Below are 18,840 nucleotides of genomic sequence, written 5' to 3' on the forward strand. Positions count from 1 at the left end.
TAATGCTTGTTGTTAGGAAAGGACCGTATCTCCTGTTCCTAAACCCACTTGTTTCTATTATTTAAAATGACCATTCCAATTGTTTGTTTACTTTTATCTTCTATTTTTTTTTTGTCATTTTATTATTGCACTTATCTATGGTTCAACCAGGGAGAGGGGGGGGGTACACCTTGGGTCTGGTTTAAATATAGCCTTCTATTTTCAGTTATGGCGTATCTAGGGGAGGTGGAAGGGAGCGTACTACCCCAGGCATCACTTTTTTTTCTATATGCACATAAATTGGTGGGTGAGTGGAGGGCAACTTATTTGTACACATTTGTAAATACGCTGGCTGTATTCTCCGGATTTTACCTCCCCCTTTCCACTTGCTGAAATGTATAGTTGTGATACTCAGGCTAGGTATACTTAGAAGACAAGATATAATTTAATTTGAAATTGATTTCTAATTAATGACTGTCATTAGCAGGCCCATAATTATCCCTGGTTGTCCCACTGGCACTCTTGTACATAAAAAGTTTTACAATGGTGGATTATTGTACAAATTTTATCTTACACTTTTTGTTTATGATGTGAGTTAACAGTAAATGAATGGAAAGCAAGTTAATAGACACTGAATAATTGCTACTTATTTTTATTTTTAAAAAAAATTCTCTTAATTAATTGATGGAACTATTTATATTACAATTTTGATCAGCTATTGGATTAATGTATCTAACTATACTATATATAGAGTAGATTTCTCTTTTTTAGAAGCATTTTGTAGTCAGGCTTTTGCAAAATAAAAATTACCTTGTTATTTTTAAAAAATTCCTGGCTAAGTGGTGTACATAATTAATAATAGTTAAGTGGGTGTGAGAAAGGGTATGAATGGTATGCTAAATGATGCACTGCAGTAGGAGTATATTGCGGGAATGCACTTTTTTCCCTTTTTTTTTTGTAGTCATATCATCTTCATTTTAGTGGTGTGTATATATAACTGATGCCTGCACTAACAATGTGTGTTTACAATAGTGTTGGAAGCAAGAGTAGCATGTCTGCAATACGTCTGCGATAATAGTTTTTCAGCTTGTGGTTTGCTTGCAGTAATGTTTCAGCATGCAGTGTGCACGTGTAAGCAAGTTTTCTATTACAAATTTGCCTTTACAATTTACGCTAATTACATTAACACCTGCTTGATCTTTAATATGTGTTGTGTAGGCTGAACATCTGATAATAGGAATGTTATCTAATTCTCCTAATATGATCGAATTAGTATGATAATAAAATACATTTTTTATTGCATAATCTAACTTTCTACATAGGGTGAATACATTAATGGTACCCACATAATCAAGAGAGTGGGTTTTATAAAGTTGTCTTCTGTCCATACTTAACTGATAACATCAATATGATAATTGGTTATAAAAAGCATAACTTCATTTATCCTGCATGCTGCATAAAGTATATACATTATTTCGATACTGTAGCCATTTCAGAAATTATATTTTAATTTGTACTTGTTTCATCAACGTATTCTAATTTTAGTATTTAATTCAAGACAAAGCCTTAGCGCTAAAGAATCAATAACTATTTAAATAATAATCATGGTAATGTCCCCACATACATAGTATTCAATTACAGTATAATTATAGTAATTTTATGCGTTTTTGAAGGAAACCATCATAATTTTTTGTGTCAAGGCAGGGTTTGTGTTAATTGAAAATTGACGTGTGGGTAGTAAACGTGTCAAAAATTCCATTCTTTGTAGAAGATTATAACCCCATACTTATACAGAGATCTCTCTCAATACTATTTATAATTATAGTGACTAAACATATTAAATTCAGTTTTCATACGTCTCTATGTCAGGGTTAATTTTATCGTTTTTTTTTCTTTTGGTTTTTTTTAATGAACATGGTCAAGACATAATACTATATGCTCCTTTTGTCAGGGTTCAATCTAACTGACCATAGCAGCCTATAACAAAGCTGTAGCTACCCATCTTCTACGACCAATTAAAATAACTTATGGGGAAATCTATAAAGTTGGCCCCACCCCAAGAGACAGGCAGTCTCAGGGTCTACATCATTCTCAAGTCAAATCCCTGGTGTGACTTGTATTTGAACCCAAAGCCCTAGATTACTGACTTGAATTTTATTTTAATGCTTTGAACTATATACATACCAACGAATCGCAGTAGTGTGCATTGGATCTCATATGATATGAAAGCAAAAACATTTAAAAGACTGTGTTTTACTCATAGAAGAATCAGACATTGGTACTTTGTTGTTCTCCATAAGGTAGAAGTAAAATAATATTTTTTTTGCTGGTATTTGTGATATCAAAGTAAAGTTTCTCTGGACCTAATGATCCATTGTGTAGATCTATGTTTCTTGACCTCAGCATATGAATGGATGGTGTGGTCAGAACTATGCCCAGCCACCTTTACTTTCCCATACACAAGTCAGGTGCCTATCAGAACTGTGTGGATTTAGGGACATGCTAGTTACAAGTATTAATTGAGATCAGAACTTATGACAAGCAGCCTGTCTACCGTTTGACCACGCCGTCCCCTTGTTTGTGATATTTCTAACAGTACAGAGAAACCATTAGAATAAGACACCTTTATAGATGTTAACCTGTTGGAGAACAGAAGAGAATCAAATTTCTTTAGCTTTGAAATTGTGTGATTTTGATGTTATGTGGTGTAAATGTGGTATCAAAAAATAATTTCTGCAGCCAAGCTGTAGTTGACATTTTGATTCTATAGCCATGGTCTACCTAATAATTTGGTCCTATGGCTTTGATACAATTGACATTTTGATGAACTTTGGTATACATGTAAACTTAGTTAAGTACTGCAGTTTTTTGCCATTTGTGAAGGAAAACTATTTTTTCTCGTCATCTCATTTTTTTTTTACATTCTACTGATTAATGAATTTTTTTTTTCCACTTAAAAAATCAAGTGATGAAACCATCAGTGTTTTTCACAAACTCTATCTGATTGTATAGTCTTTCTTCTTGATGCTGTTCAATACAACATGCTTGCAATTTTTCCTACATTACTATACTGTACTATCAAAAAGTCCAGCTGAACTGGTTGAGTGCAATGCAAGAAATTTGTGATAATGTACATTTATACAAAGGTCCACACAAATGATTTTTTTTAATGTTTTTAAATTATAATTATACATGTTTTGGTGAAATGTTTATATATATATGTAAAATTAAAATGGTTGACAATTAAACTGTTTTTATTATAATACAACACTTGAGAATATAGTTTTTAAATGAGTTTCCGCAATGTCTGCTATTTGTAAAGTTAAAATAGTGAAACATTTTTGTTAAAACTAAGGGTTCTATACATGAGAATTTTTTTCTATTTAACTTGATATCCTAGCTTAGCAATTGGAACATTAGATCAGCTTCTTCTTATACAAATTTAATCTAAGAAATTTAGTTAAACAGTTTGAGTGGAGATCTTGTGATATGAAATATAAGATGTCTGTCACATGGAAAGTGACACTAAACTAGTCACAATCCATGTGACAACATGATATACCTGAGACTGGAAGAAATTTTTGTGGCTAATTTTTTTTCATACCACTTGTGCATGCTCAATGCTTTTTTTTCCAGAGTTATTTAAATAAATCAATTTACAAAAAATTTTCCCCACTTGTATTTTATTTTTGATTCCCATGTTACAGTTTTATTTTACAATGATGTGAACACAAGGGGTATTTAGAAAAGCATTTATGTCAGTTTATGTGACAGCAAGGTTCAGACGATCTATATCTTTCTTCAAATCCTCGATGTCGTTGCCTCTGAATGGATCAAATGTAAGAAAATATTAATATGAATTCAGTAAGGAAAAAAAAACAAATTTTACAAAATGTCATTACCTCTGAATTGATATAGCATAAGAAATATAAATATGAATTGATGAGAAATTCTATTTTTTTTAAAAAACAAAAATGCCATACAGAAAACTTGATCAACTGCATAAAGTTTTTCAAGCCTGAAGATACAAAGTTTCTTTTAAGACATGATAGTCCAATGGGGAGGTGAAGAAACATTCATGTTTCAATTAAATCAGCATTTTATGGGTTTGTGTCGTCAAGCTAACCACCTTTACTTTTCCTGACTTCCAGGTACCCATTAAAGCTGGGTGAATCCGGGGAGGTGCAGATGACCTAAGCCAATGAGCCGAACTTGAGACAGTGTGGGCAATGAATGTCTAGTCCATCCTATCTAATATATAAGGTTTTAAAATTAGTGGGTGGCTGAGGAAACAAACAACACATACTCTTCTTTAAGCACATCATGAATCTGTAACAGCTGGCGTTTCTTCAAGGTTGGCCCACCAACACGAGGTGTCTTTGTCATTTTTGTGTCTTGGACTTCTTGTTTCACCCTCACCTGTACAAAACCAAAAGGTAAAATTCTGAGTCAATAAACCAGAAAACTGCAAGCATCGAGTTGTAAGGGAAAAAAATACTTGAACAGAGCAAACTTAATTACAATTAAAGTAAAGAGCCTTAATGTTAAAGAATAGAACTTGTCATTCAGTACAACTCCTAGCAACAACACAATCAACAAGTGTAAATCAGTTGTTAAAAGAATTTATGAAAGCTGAGTGCTAATGAGTTTGGCTACTGTAAAAAACACAAGGAATGAATTAGGGTTTGAGTTTTTTATTATCTCCCCTTTATATACATTGGTTCTAATAAAAAAATAAAAAGAATTCTTAAAACCTGTTTGTGAATAATTAAATACTAGTAAGAAGAATGGCCATATATGACCCATAATTTAAAATTCAAGCATTTGATTGCAACAATCACAATGATTGATAAACAGCAGTTTTTCATCAACCATGGACACATTAGGAAACAAAAGGGACATAAAGAGTTATCTAACGGTGCTCGGAAAGATGTGCAAAGGAAAACTGCACACAAATATTCGAAAGGGCCTTTTTTTAAATCAAGCATTTATAGCTATTAACTTTGTAGACATTAAGAGTGACTACGTGTACATTGTAGCATATCAAAACATATTTTCACAAAATATGACAAATTTTAAGTGTATTAATATAATTAGTTTGTATTAGCACATATTTCTGTTTGAGCAGTTTTCTGACTGCAAATTTTTCCTGGGAATCACAGCTAACACATTTGATAATGATTTTTATTAAACAACCTGTCAATCAGGCAAACAAAATCACCCCTGTCAAGCAATCAAACACAATCACCCCTGTCTATCAATTAAACATATTTACCTGTTCAATGTGCCTCTCATACATTTCCATGTTTTCTTTAATTTTCTTCAGTTCCTTCAGCATTTGTCTCTCAGCCTCGGACAGGGTTGGTATCCTGTTCTGTACTTTACGCAGCACAGCTTCCACTCTATACAATCAACATTATAAAATGTATAAATAAAACAGGAACATTAGCAATAATGACAAATCTGGCTATTTTCTGGACCTAACATTTTTATGGTTATGCATGCAGTATAAATTTTTTTAAAATGTTATAATTAAAAAGACAAAAATATTTGTCATGAAGATTTTCTTCTGTTGACAATACAACTAGTGTTAGGATCAGGGGAAATCCTAGCAGTAAAAAATAGCTCAGGTAAGCCCAACCAGTGTTGACAAAAATCAATACATGTAGGAACAAAACTTTAAATGACAAGCCAAATACAATTAACCTTAATATATTTAGTAAATGAATAAAATTGATCAATGGAACTCAATTAGATAATGAAAAGCCTATGCCAAAAAACTAGGAACCAGGTTATAGATGGCCAAATTTTAAAATGTGTATTATTTTAGGGTTTGACTCATTGCTGAAAGAGGTGTGAAAATAAAAGCGTTGAAATACAAGTAAAATGAGTGTTACCGTTTTAAAAGTTTCTCATGGTTTTCATGGCAAGCTTCCAACTTTTCAGCTATAGAGTGTGCATGTTCCTTGAGTGATTGACGAGATTCTGATAGCTGTTTCATATCACTCAGGTGCTGCTGTTTCAGTTGTTTTAATATAGAAATCCTGAAGAAACATTTAGAATTTTAACAATATAAATATATTGGCCGTCTTGTGGAATAAATATTAATTCCACAGTTCACATTCTATTTCTTATAAGAAAAATAATCAGTTAATGCAATCATATTAACCAGTGCAATGCTAAGGAAATATTTCCCAAGAAAATTCCACACAGTTCTAATGTAGTCCCTAAAGTAAATGAAAATAAAAATGCCTAGGCATGGAACTGACTAGACAATCCCATCATGAAACTGTGTCACAGAATCAGGTTAACTCTACTTTATATTAGTTTTATTAATTTGACCATCAAAGTGGCCCTAATGCTCTCTCTTAAACTGACAGTGATATCAGAAATAGAAACTATTTTTTATAAACTGAAGTCGTAACTAGAATACCAGACTCATGTTTATCTCTAGACTAGAACCCTAAAACAAACCTCCTGTCTATTTCCTGCCTAGCATGATCCTGTCTTTGGATGTATTCTTCCCTCAGTATCTGGGTGGCTCTACTCAATAGCTGAAAACATCCTTGCTGGCTGAGTTCTGTGTTGTTGGCAGATCTGAAACAAGTTGGTACCAACATTAGCTGGGTCTAGTAGAGATATGTGGTACCGATATTAACTGGGTCTAATAGAGAAATGTGATACAGACATTAACTAGCAGAAAAAAGTATTCTAAGGCTAGCTGCAAGGTGAAACTTTAACTAAAATGTATTGAAATGCCTGGCCATGTTAAGATGTAAGGGTACAACTACAACATGACAACAGATGATTTGACAGTTTTCACAGATTAAAGTTTCTGTGTGCTGTATGTGAAGGTGTCCCACTGTCCATTAAAACTATGGGACAGACATCAATATTTACATGAGCAAAGGATTTGATGTCCGTTTCTGTAGGATTTGTTGAACTTGTGCACTGAAAGGTTTTTTATCTTGAGTTAAAGATTTGTTGAGATCAGATCCTGAACCACTGAGATTAGTAACCAGCTGATATTGACATCTGCAACAAAAGACAATATGGTAATTAAATACACACCTGCCTAGCCTAATATTAAATGTCAAGATTCCTATTCTCTGAATACCATTAACATGACTCAATGAATGCGTCATACACACACAGAAAAATAAAAAAATTATATACATTATAAAACAAAGTTAAATAATTTTAAAAAAGAAAAGCTAAACTATGGAACTTACCCTATAGGCAATGCTGTAAAATTATAATCATTAGCAAGCACAAGGAGGGTGTTGCCAAGCAATGGGTCATTTACAACATCCAATCCAAGTATTGGTGAAGTTGGACTGGAGTATTAAAACATGACAGAAGAAGAAAACATTACAATTTCGCAAATAGGTTTTTGACAAGTTTGTAACCAATAATCTGGTTATCATAATCACTAGATGTGGTTGTGATACTCAATATATTAGGTTAACATAATCATTAAATATGTTTAACACAATCAAATTATCTGGTTATCATAATCAATATAGATGGTTAACACAATATATCTGGTTATCTTCATAATCAATATTTGGTTAACATTAACAATATTTCTGGTTATATCATAATCAATGCTAATTTATCATAACAACTTTTTCTTTTTATCATAATCAATATATCTGGTTCTCACAAATTGCAGATTGTCAGTTTAATCAATTATCAAGTTTAGTTATTTGTATAACTGATAAATTGCAATCTCCAACATAGTAAATACTCTAATCCTAATCTTTTGTTATCTATTTTACTGGTATGTTTGTTGTGTATAATGCTAGAACATTACAAGTTACAACTAAGTAAATAATATCTATTGACAAACTGTTTACAATACAGTAAACTATTACAGTAAACTAGAGGTGTTAAATAAACACAGACCATGAGTTCAAAGGTTTGGTGCACACTAAGTGCTCCACTACACACTCTTTCTCTTCTGGCATGTTGAAATCTCCTGATTCATCTGTCAAATCAAGGTACACAAAAGATGATTAATACACAGACATAAAATTATGACTTTTATGTTAAAGGTACTTAAGTTAAAAACATGAATCCAGTATGGGACAAAACAATTCAAGTTCTAGTTGTTTCTAAAGATAGTTACCATTTAAAAGAAGAATTTAGCTATATATTAAGAACAGTCTTCAAAATGTCATAAAGTTCTATTAGGTGGGTAGAGTAAAAAAAATTAAAGGAAATAAAGTTAATTTAAAGACAGACACCAAGACTGACCTAGGAAATACTGTTATTTACACAACTAATTTAAAGACAGACACCATGACTGACCAAGGAAATACTGTTGTACCACACTGAGCCAAGGTAGAGCAACACAGTGGACATAAGATATTCACACAACTAATTTAAAGACAGAGACCAAGACTGACCTAGGAAATACTGTTGTACCACACTGAGCCAAGGTAGAGCAACACAGTGGACATAAGATATTTACACAACTAATTTAAAGACAGACACCAAGACTGACCTAGGAAATACTGTTGTACTACACTGAGCCAAGGTAGAGCAACACAGTGGACATAAGATATTTACACAACTAATTTAAAGACAGACACCAAGACTGACCTAGGAAATACTGCTGTACCACACTGAGCCAAGGTAGAGCAACACAGTGGACATAAGATATTCACACAACTAATTTAAAGACAGAGACCAAGACTGACCTAGGAAATACTGTTGTACCACACTGAGCCAAGGTAGAGCAACACAGTGGACATAAGATATTTACACAACTAATTTAAAGACAGACACCAAGACTGACCTAGGAAATACTGTTGTACTACACTGAGCCAAGGTAGAGCAACACAGTGGACATAAGATATTTACACAACTAATTTAAAGACAGACACCAAGACTGACCTAGGAAATACTGCTGTACCACACTGAGCCAAGGTAGAGCAACACAGTGGACATTAGATATTTACACAACTAATTTAAAGACAGATACCAAGACTGACCTAGGAAATACTGCTGTACCACACTGAGCCAAGGTAGAGCAACACAGTGGACATAAGATATTTACACAACTAATTTAAAGACAGACACCAAGACTGACCTAGGAAATACTGCTGTACCACACTGAGCCAAGGTAGAGCAACACAGTGGACATAAGATATTTACACAACTAGTTTAAAGACAGACACCAAGACTGACCTAAGAAATACTGCTGTACCACACTGAGCCAAGGTAGAGCAACACAGTGGACACCAGCGGCATGAGCACAGTGATAACGGTCAGGGCTGGAGTAATCTGGGGATGTTGTTATAACAGCTCTTGTAAATACAGATGTCAACCCCACCAATATAGATATACTACACCATTTTTTCTAGCTACATCATACTAAAATTATACAACTGCTGTTTAGATAACATAAATAGTAATCACATTTTGCTGTGATATGTTGTGATAAGTTATAACAGCTCTTGTTAATACAGATGTCACCCCACCCAAAATAGATGTACATATATCCTTTTTTTTTTACACCACACCATTTTTTCTATCTACATCATACTAAAATTATACATCTGCTGTTTAGATAACATAAATAGTAATCAATGCAATATGTTGTGATAAGTTATGCAGCTCTTGCAAGTACAGATGTCACCCCACCCAAAATAAATTTACAAATATCTTTCATTACACACTACACCATTTTTTCTAGTTACATCATACTAAAATTAATACATCTATGTTTAAATAACATACAATATACACATTAAGTTTTGTCTTTACTTGAGTGTTTTTTATCTAAATTTGTAAAAATAGAATTACATAAAATAAATAGAATTAGTTTTAAAATTTCAGGTATTTCTCTGATAACTGGAACAACAGGAAACTTGTGCTAATGCAGGATATTACAAGTATTTAACAAACTATTGTCTGGCTGAACTAATCAAGAACAACTACAGACCTTTCTTTAAGCGTACAGGGCACATGAAGTCATCATCTATGGTAGTTTCCCCATCAAACTTGGGCAAACTCAGGCATAGCTCCAGCTCTGCTGTCTCTATCACATACAGGGATGGTTCAACAGGACATGAGTACAATGATGAAACTTCTGACTGGAGACAGAAACAAGATGTTACATGCTTTCAAGACTACAAGAATAATTAGAAATAAAAAGTTATGTCAGATTGAAATTAATATAATCAGAATGTTTCAAGTACAAATATCAATGGGAGATTCAGACACAATTGGCATTTGTGGATGTGTATAGATTTTCCTGTGTGTGTATATCCATACATTAATTTGATATAGAAATATTTAAAATATTGAACTTGCATACAAAATGTATGCATTGTGTTTGAAAATAAAATCTGCATTAAGAGTGATGACTTATCAAAGATTATGAACTCAATGTGGCCTTTGACCTGTGTATTATAGCATATTTCTGAAATGTTAAATTTGTTATGTGGTTTTCTTTAAATTAAAAAAAAACTTTTGTCTTCTATGCAGTAAAATATACTTGTTGAAATATTACTATTAAGGTTTAAAACGTTTATCTAGAAAGGGTAAAGGTTAAAATATTGGAAAGGGTTTAAGTAAGTAAACAGCAAGGGTTAAAGTAAATCACCAAGGGATGATTAGAGTCAAATCACAAGTAAGGATTAAGAGTAAACAACTATCACAAAGACTTACCAGTCTGCTCTGGTCCTCCAGAGAGCCAGGCAGCTGCACACAGTGATGGACCCTGCCCTCGCACGTACTGATGACAACCACAGGGAAGGGGGTGGGCAGACAAATGATGGAGCAGGCGTCCACTCCGTAGTTGTCGTCTGCTGGAGGATTCATGGCCAGGGGGCCTTGAACTGGAAACTTCAGCTGCCTGTTACATGATATTTGTTACATGCCAGATGATACTTGTTACATGTCAGATGATATCTGTTACATGTCAGATTAAATTTGCTACATATCAAATACTTGTGTTACATGTTGAATGGTATTATTGAATGATATTGCTTACATATCACATAATATTGGTCATATGCCAAATGATTTTTGGTAATTCATTTCAAACTTGGTGGGAACACTATTACTTGTATTTGGACCACTGGCCAAAGAGTGTCTCTAATTAACACTAAACTTGTTATTTCACTATTAGAACAAAAGTAATGAAACCTTCACAGAAAATTAACTATAGGGTCAATACAAACATTGCAAAAGCATTTTAAGATATCTCTATTGATTTTTGTAGTTTCCTCAGTTAATATTTTTCAATTTTTATCAACATTATATTGTCAGAATACAAGAAACCATGCATGGAAGTTTTAGGACATATAATATTAAAAACTATTAAAATCCGTTAAGATGTCTCTATTTATGGTCTCTAAAGTCAGTGTCAGTTTTAAAATGTTCCATTTTTCTGAAGAATCCTGTATTTTTGCTAAATAAACATGACAAGAGTACCTGGCCAAATCTATGCTGTAACTTCAGTTAACACGATAAAACTACTTGACTAAGTTTATGCCTCATGGTATAAAAAAATACTTTATCAAATTTATGCCTTTTAAGATATGATAAAACTGACAATTTTGTGAGATAGTAAAGTTTATGTTATGTGTAAAAAAATTATGAAAACATTAGCCAAAAAGTATCCTAAATGGTGGCTGCCTTGTTTAATGCTGTATAATAAAACCTATCCACATAATATTTTACAAATTTGACAAATTCTATACCTATAATAAAAATATAATATAATAAGTAATAACTAAGCTAAATTTACAAAAGCAATTTTTTTTTCTTCTTTTTCTAACTACTTGAGATTAAAAAAAGTATTTAAATCCACCATGTAAAGCAATTAAACTGAGTTGACACAAAATACTTGCTCACGACAAAAAAAAACCCAGGTGATCAATTACCTGAAATGTGAGAGGTGTGAATAGAGCAGCAGGACGTCCCCATTGCCCCTGACACAGTACACTGGCCACACTTCAACAGGCTGAGCTTTGGGGGACTTGAGGAGGCTGCTCTGTTTAGGCTGGACGGTGATGGCTGCCCCAAAGTCAAAGGCCACTGATGTCTCCCCCAGTGCGGGGCCCACCAGGGTTTTACTGGGGGAGTAGGCTGGGGACAGGTCCCCTGTGTTGATGTTCATTATGGTCAGGGGTTCATCTGGTGCGTGGATGTCATACACACTGCAGAGGACAAGGACATGGATGCTTAACATGGACAGGGTAACTGATGGTAGAACAATATGGCATAGTATTGCTTATTAGCTGACAAGTAGGTTTCAAATTCAGCTCTGTCATGAGTCAATCATAATAAAAAGTTCCATTTTGAACCTGACGGCCCTTGAGGCAAGTGAAGTACAGTTTTTGTGAACTCTACATATGAAGGGATAGTGTGGCCAGCACTATGCCCAGCCGATTTACTGACGCACTAGACAGTTAACCCACAAGTCTTGAGTTCAAATCCGGTTCAAGTCAGTAGAGCGCTCCTTGAGTCCACCCAGCTCTGATGGGTACCTAACACACCTTAGGGAATGTAAAATCAGCTGGTCTTAGAGTGCCAGACTGAAATCAAGAAAATTTAAAGTGGCGGGGCACTTTTCTGACCACAATCCTTTGATGACCTTAATATAGAAAAACTACTTTATAAACCATTAAGTTTTGAAATAACACTACTTTTATTAAGCAATATTAATTTATAGCGAGTAACAATATAATCAAATAAATACTACACTACAAATACATCTGGTTATTTAGTATCTATAAATCTGATAAACATAGCAAAAGTTACCTGAACATGTTATCTGAGGTGAGGAGTGCAAGGTGAGAGTCTGTTTTGCTACCTGGATGCCAAGTCACCTGCCGTATCCGTAATGATTTATGTCCACTAAATATATGCTCCCCGACTGGAATAGTTCTAAAGCAAAGAGAGAAAGGAGACTGAAATACTTTGTTTTTTTAGTTCATCATTTTACAGATTTTAGTTTCATTAAAAAATTATATACAATGAAAGAGAGGAGTTATATTGTTTTAAACTATCAGTTTGCATTTTCAATAAGAATATTTTAGGGAGTTTAAACGTTTGTTCGTAATTGTATGCAGAATTGTTAAAAAACCTGTATGAAGTTCAAACGTTCAATATTTTTTAGTCAGCAATGTATTTGTTAATGTTTTATTTTAACATGAAAAAAAAATACAGTCAAATATTTTTTTGTCTCCATGCTGAACATCAATGCAGTAAAATTAAATCATACTTTTGCCTACTTCATAACCTTCACACAGGATTAGACCAGGGAAAAAATTACTAGACTCCCCGCCACCAGTCTGGTCTATACGCGTCTACAGCTACAACAATTCAAAAGTTATCTCAGCCTTACCGGCAGCTGACAGACTCCTTGCCACCTTCAAACATGACATTTTTACCCCAGCGTCTGGGCAGCTCCACCACCCGGATGCCATGAGCCCCCCACACCACCAGGAAGTTTCCCGTCTCATTAGGGCTGATACCTTCAACATCCATAGACAGCCTGTCACACAGCAGCAGCTTCTACAAAGGTAAACAAGAAACCTTCAGCAAGTCAGCACAATACACTGGCTTATGCTAACAGAAATAAAGGTATAACAAGTATATGCAATACATTGGCTTATGCTAACAGAAATAAAGGTATCACAAGTATATGCAATACATAGGCTTATGCTAACAGAAATAAAGGTATAACAAGTACATGTAATACTTAGGCTTATGCTAAGATAGAAAAAAAAAGGTTTAACAAGTATATGCAATAGGCTTTGGTTACCATGTAATCTCTAACAAGCATAGGCTTAGGTTAAGATAGAAAAAAAAAGTTTGATAATTAGTTTTTAACCAGAATATGCAGTAAATAGAAAAAAGGGTTAATGAAAAAATCAGCAAGTCTACAAAACAAAATTGGCTTATGTGAAATTAAAAAAAGACATAGTAGCAATTGTGGTTATTGTAGTCAACAGTTTAAAATGTAAAATTTTTGAAGAGGAGATTTTAGAAATTCTTTGTTGTTGGGCTACATGAAACTGGATCAAGTGAGTGAACTGGCTGATTAAAACACTTTGTAGGGTAAGACCGGAAGCTTACAGAAAAATGCGTAGTGTACATGCTACTACAGGCCAGAGTTAGTTTTTGGCTTCAATATGTATCAACCAGTCATACCTACATATCAGTAAAGTTGGTATCACTTTAAGCTAAACTTTAAACATATACCTTAAGTATATACCAGCTACAGAATTAAAGTAAAGCACTGAACCAACCTTCACATATTGGTAACTAATCTACAGGGGTACCCTATCAACTGAATATTTAATAGAGTGAATGCTGCAGTAACAGTAAATGATCCAGTACAACTAACCACTCCAGTTTCATATAAGATAAACCTAGAGTGACAATATTTAAAGACACAATTCCAGTGGTGTTGTTCATCTTTCTGGTGTTTATGGGGATGGACGGTGTTGCTGATATGGTCAAGTGAACAAAACTGATGTGAACAGCAAGGTTGACTTTCAAAGACATGGCTATATTCTGCTTCAGAAGGCTCCTAATGAAAAGTGGGATGCTGGCCACGTGGGAGGGGGGATGTTCATCTAAACAGGAACAAGCAAGAGGGCTAGATCTTTAATTGTAGAAGAGCTCAGTTCTACCAACTGTCTGGTCCATTGAAGGCAAGCTTATATCAGCTTAGACTCTGGCTAAACAAACAATCCTACACTGTGTGCATGTCCTCCATGCTTCATCTCACATCTTCAATGCCTGCTTATCATATTGCTTTACAAGCCTGATCATTCCCAGATTTTTTTTCCATACCTAGCAGTGCTATTTCATTTAAACTTCATTTTTTGTTTCTTTACATCAAATATCATGTTATCATGTTTTAATAAACAAAATGTCTGTAAACTTTAAACCACAAATACATGTTCATAAAACAATTCACTAAAACTAATACTGAAGTAATAAATGCTGCCAAAAATATATGTCAACACTTAGCAATAATGCATTTATAATAAAAATCAAACATCCATTAATCAAACTATTTATCCAACAAGTATAAGAGAAAATATGTTTATTGTGTATTGAACAGGATGGCAAAGACAATTAAGAACATTGGTACCAATGTATATACTATTATAATAAAAAAATGTTTTTGTATTTAAAAAAAACAAAGGTTTTGTACTATTTTAAAAATAAACAGTAGTCCACAAGGTAATAGCCTATTTTACAAGAAGCAATTTTAACACATGGTTACTGAATGGCTTTTGTGAGAAGTCTAGAAAAAAAAAGTTTTGTACTAATTAACTAAACTGACCCAGGAATAACTCAAACCTTTCACCATAATCTGCAATGTAGGCACTAGGCAATGGGACCATTTTAAAAGGAAACCTCTATCTTAAGAAGATTATAAAAATCAAATGTTTACATAACATTATTTTGAAGGCTGAAAATAAACCTCACTTATTAAAAAATGCAGGTATATCTCACAGAGAAGAGCCAAATTAAAATTTTGTTAATCTAATATGAGATATGGGATGATTCATACGTAATGTTTTATTTCAAGAAGATTTGAAGGAATTGAAAAGTATATAAATACTTAAAAACATTTAATAAGTAGAATCAAGTACTATTATGGTTATTTAATAAAAATTATGCAAAAAAGTTTTTTGTAGCTAACTTTTAAGCTGGTTTTAAGGTTAAAGTTATTTTTTAACAATCCCTCCTTATTGAATTGTTACGTATTGTAGCTTAAAATTTAATTCAACCTCAGAAAATGTTCATGCTGTGAAATCTTTTGGTCTTGTGATTACTGAAATTGTTTTGATTATGTAGGCCTACTTTTGCCAAAAAGGATTTAAAAAGCTGGTACATTTTCTTTTACAAAAATTAACTGTAAAATTTGACAGATATATTAACTTGTTTAGAGGCTAGATACCTCCTTAGATATGAAGTTATAGAGCATAAAATATTTACTTATTTTATAATTTGAAAAGAATACATTTTAGCGTTAAACATATACGGAGAGCCATTAGTAAACATTGCAATAGCATCTTTTCTGCAGTACTCAATGTGTTCCTGAAAATAACTGAAGAGATTTTTTTGCAGTGTTAACAAATATTAAATGTGTGTATTTTTTAAAATAACAATAACATTTGTACAAATAAATATATCTGAGGTTAATAATAATGTAGATAATTTATTTTTGGGGAAAAAAGCCAATACTAATTTTGGTTCTACTTTTGGGAATTAATAAAGCACTATATGTCAAGGATATGTCATGTTCATTCTGTTGTGAACAAACAATGATACTTATGGAAAAAAAAAAAAAAAATTTCATGCTGTATGAAATTACTTATTTAAAATCTTTGAATTTTCTTTTCAACTTTAGTATTTTGTTAGACTGCAAAGTTACCCAAAAGACAAATTTGAAAAAAACATGTTTTTCCTCTTAGCAAAAACAAATTAACATCAATTTATATATATATATATATATATATATATATATATATATATATATATATATGTATATATAATGAAAATTAATGAAACATTAAAATAGTTAGAATACATTAGAAAGAACTTGTTATTTAACATCTTAAAAAACCAATTAATCACAAAAACAAATTGTTTATCTTGGTCTATCTGTCAATATGATGTTAGGTCTGCAATTGTATCTTTGGCTTTTGATTTTTAATTATATTTTTATTAGGGAAAGTTTCTAAGTAAAAAAGGGATATTTGTGAGGTATGCTAAAAAATGTATAAATTTAACAGACACCAACACTAAGAACAACAGTTTTCAAAAATATTTGTCCTCTTAATTTTACTCACATTTTCAAATTTTGTCTAATTCAAGAATACAATCAACGATGCCGTGGCCATAAAGTAAAGCTTATGACTGCTTAATTAAAGTCTCAATTTTGGATCTCAGGCTAGAGTCTATAGGATTCCCCCAGGTCCACCCAACTATGTTCCATATAGGATTCCCCCAGGTCCACCCAACTATGTTCCACACCTGACTCACGTTACGGAAACCATGCAGCTGGTCATAGTACTGACCACACATTCCCCCTGAGGTCATCAAAAAAGATTAACTCTACTTCATCTGTCATATATGTCTTGGGCTATAGCAGGAAAAGATGGTGGTGATGAAGAATAAAATCACACTTTTTAAAACTGAGCTTACCATTGATGTTTTTCTAAGGTCAGGGTAGGGATAAAAAGTAAGCAAGTAAAGTACTCTTTTGAACCTGATAGTCATTGGGGCAGGTGAGGAAGAGTTTACCTGTTTCAGTGACCTCAGCACATGAAGGGATAATGTGGTCAGCACTATGCCCAGCTTTACTTTCCCTCCTGCGAGTTGTACTAATATAGGGTTGTACAACACACACCGGTGATTTGAACTTGAGTGTTGGGTTAGCAATCATAATCTCTACCACCCCACCACACTGTCCAGCAGACCAAAGTTTGGTGATGGATACAAATCATTCGTCAAACAAATTATCCTTAGTGAATGGATAACGAAAATGCAGATTAAAAAGAAAATACTATCTGTTGGGCTATTTTTATAGTGAACTTAGGTTTATATAACAATTAGTTTGGAAATTATATTTCATTTTCATAGACCAACAAACAACTAGCTGTTGTAGCACTACCATTAAAATTAAAAAAAAGATCTATAGTAGTGAAGAAAAAAACATGAGTGTTGAAGATTATGAAGACTCGACTTAATCTTGCCACTACAAGTATGGATGCAACTTTTTAAATTAAGGAAATATTTACTGTATTGTGTAAAATAGGGTCTATAGAAATAGATTTACAGCAGATTAGCTCAAAATCAAACCAGACTGGGATGATTGAGGATACTGATGTCTGATAATAATAATAATGTTAGGTTGTTAGTATTGCTATTTCGTCAACTTTTATTGTTAGAAATTAGGGTTAGGTGTATGATATGGCTAGGATTGGGGTAAGCATTAACACTGATTAGCAAGACATGTGTAATTTGGTTAACTTCCAGTAACCTAACACCAGTTTTAAAAGAAGATTCTCCTATTCAATATATTGTGCCATTATGATTATCGGAAATGTGCGTAGTACGTAAAATGTAAGTTTAGTAAGTTTGTTTAATAAAGTTAAATTAGATCTAGATCTAGAATATTTTTTTCTGAATTTAGAATGAGTCTTGTTGAATGTTCAATACTTCTAAATCTGGCTTAGTAGATCTAGAATCTAGGGTGTATTATAAATTCTAAAGTAGATTCTCTAGATTTAGATCTAGACCTAGACTCTAGTCTAGATTCTAGATCTGGTTCTTTTTCAAGTTTTTAATGACTAGCTTTCATGAATGAAAAAGAAATAATTTTAAAGCTAGACAGTTAGTATGGGCACCTGGAACTGGGGCGTGTCATCCTTGGAATCAGCGTTTCCAATATTCGATATTGATGGACTAGAAGAGTTTGCGTTGCTCCCGCTCCCACCTAGTCTGGGTTGCGATGCTTGTTGACACTCTTCACTAGGCAGATGTTGAGAGCTTAGCGTTTTTAAATTGCAGTGGAGAATTTGTCCTTCAGAAGCATCCCATATAAATAAATTACTACCGTGAGTGCAAAAAATGCTTTTTGTATCAATATTATGTTTAAGTATCGACTCCTTGGCGTTGTTCTCTCTTAATAGTTTAGAAACTGGATGTTTATTCAACTGATCGCGCCAGCCTCCAAACTCCATGGAAGTCGCCATTTTGTGGCACTCTCTAACAAAATTTATTTGATTTGTTAAGTTATGATAAAACAGGTGATACGAATTTTTCTGATGGTAAATAAATTAATTGTTCTATTTTCTTTAAGAACGTTAC

The 18,840-nt window shown here is 33.1% G+C and overlaps 1 protein-coding gene across 1 annotated transcript; it reads right to left on the reverse strand.

Moving 5' to 3' along the window:
- Positions 1-3,281: 3,281 nt before the first annotated feature.
- LOC131956644 (nucleoporin 88-like) lies at positions 3,282-18,725 on the reverse strand. Its single transcript, XM_059321176.1, has 15 exons — positions 18,378-18,725; positions 13,346-13,515; positions 12,760-12,885; positions 11,880-12,155; positions 10,660-10,846; positions 9,932-10,082; positions 9,175-9,270; positions 7,888-7,969; positions 7,212-7,316; positions 6,880-7,014; positions 6,454-6,576; positions 5,877-6,023; positions 5,255-5,381; positions 4,286-4,398; positions 3,282-3,803 (listed from the first exon to the last, which is right to left on the reverse strand). The coding sequence occupies exons 1-15, from the start codon at positions 18,723-18,725 to the stop codon at positions 3,743-3,745; spliced, it is 2,247 nt and encodes a 748-aa protein (XP_059177159.1). The 3' UTR covers positions 3,282-3,742.
- Between the last annotated feature and the right edge of the window lie 115 nt (positions 18,726-18,840).

The sequence above is a fragment of the Physella acuta genome, unplaced genomic scaffold, assembly GCF_028476545.2.
Source record: "Physella acuta isolate Inbredline_101_S28 unplaced genomic scaffold, ASM2847654v3 ptg001166l, whole genome shotgun sequence".
Classification (NCBI taxonomy): domain Eukaryota; kingdom Metazoa; phylum Mollusca; class Gastropoda; family Physidae; genus Physella; species Physella acuta.

What these genes read in the sequence shown, in the direction of transcription:
- LOC131956644 (XM_059321176.1), bottom strand. Translation starts at nt 18,725, where the DNA reads ATGGCGACTTCCATGGAGTTTGGAGGCTGGCGCGATCAGTTGAATAAA. An exon ending in ACCTCAGATAACATGTTCAG is followed by an intron (nt 12,156 to 12,759) that starts GTAACTTTTGCT and finishes TGTCCTCTGCAG; the next exon opens with TGTGTATGACATCCACGCAC. An exon ending in ACATCAAATCCTTTGCTCAT is followed by an intron (nt 6,577 to 6,879) that starts GTAAATATTGAT and finishes AACTTGTTTCAG; the next exon opens with ATCTGCCAACAACACAGAAC.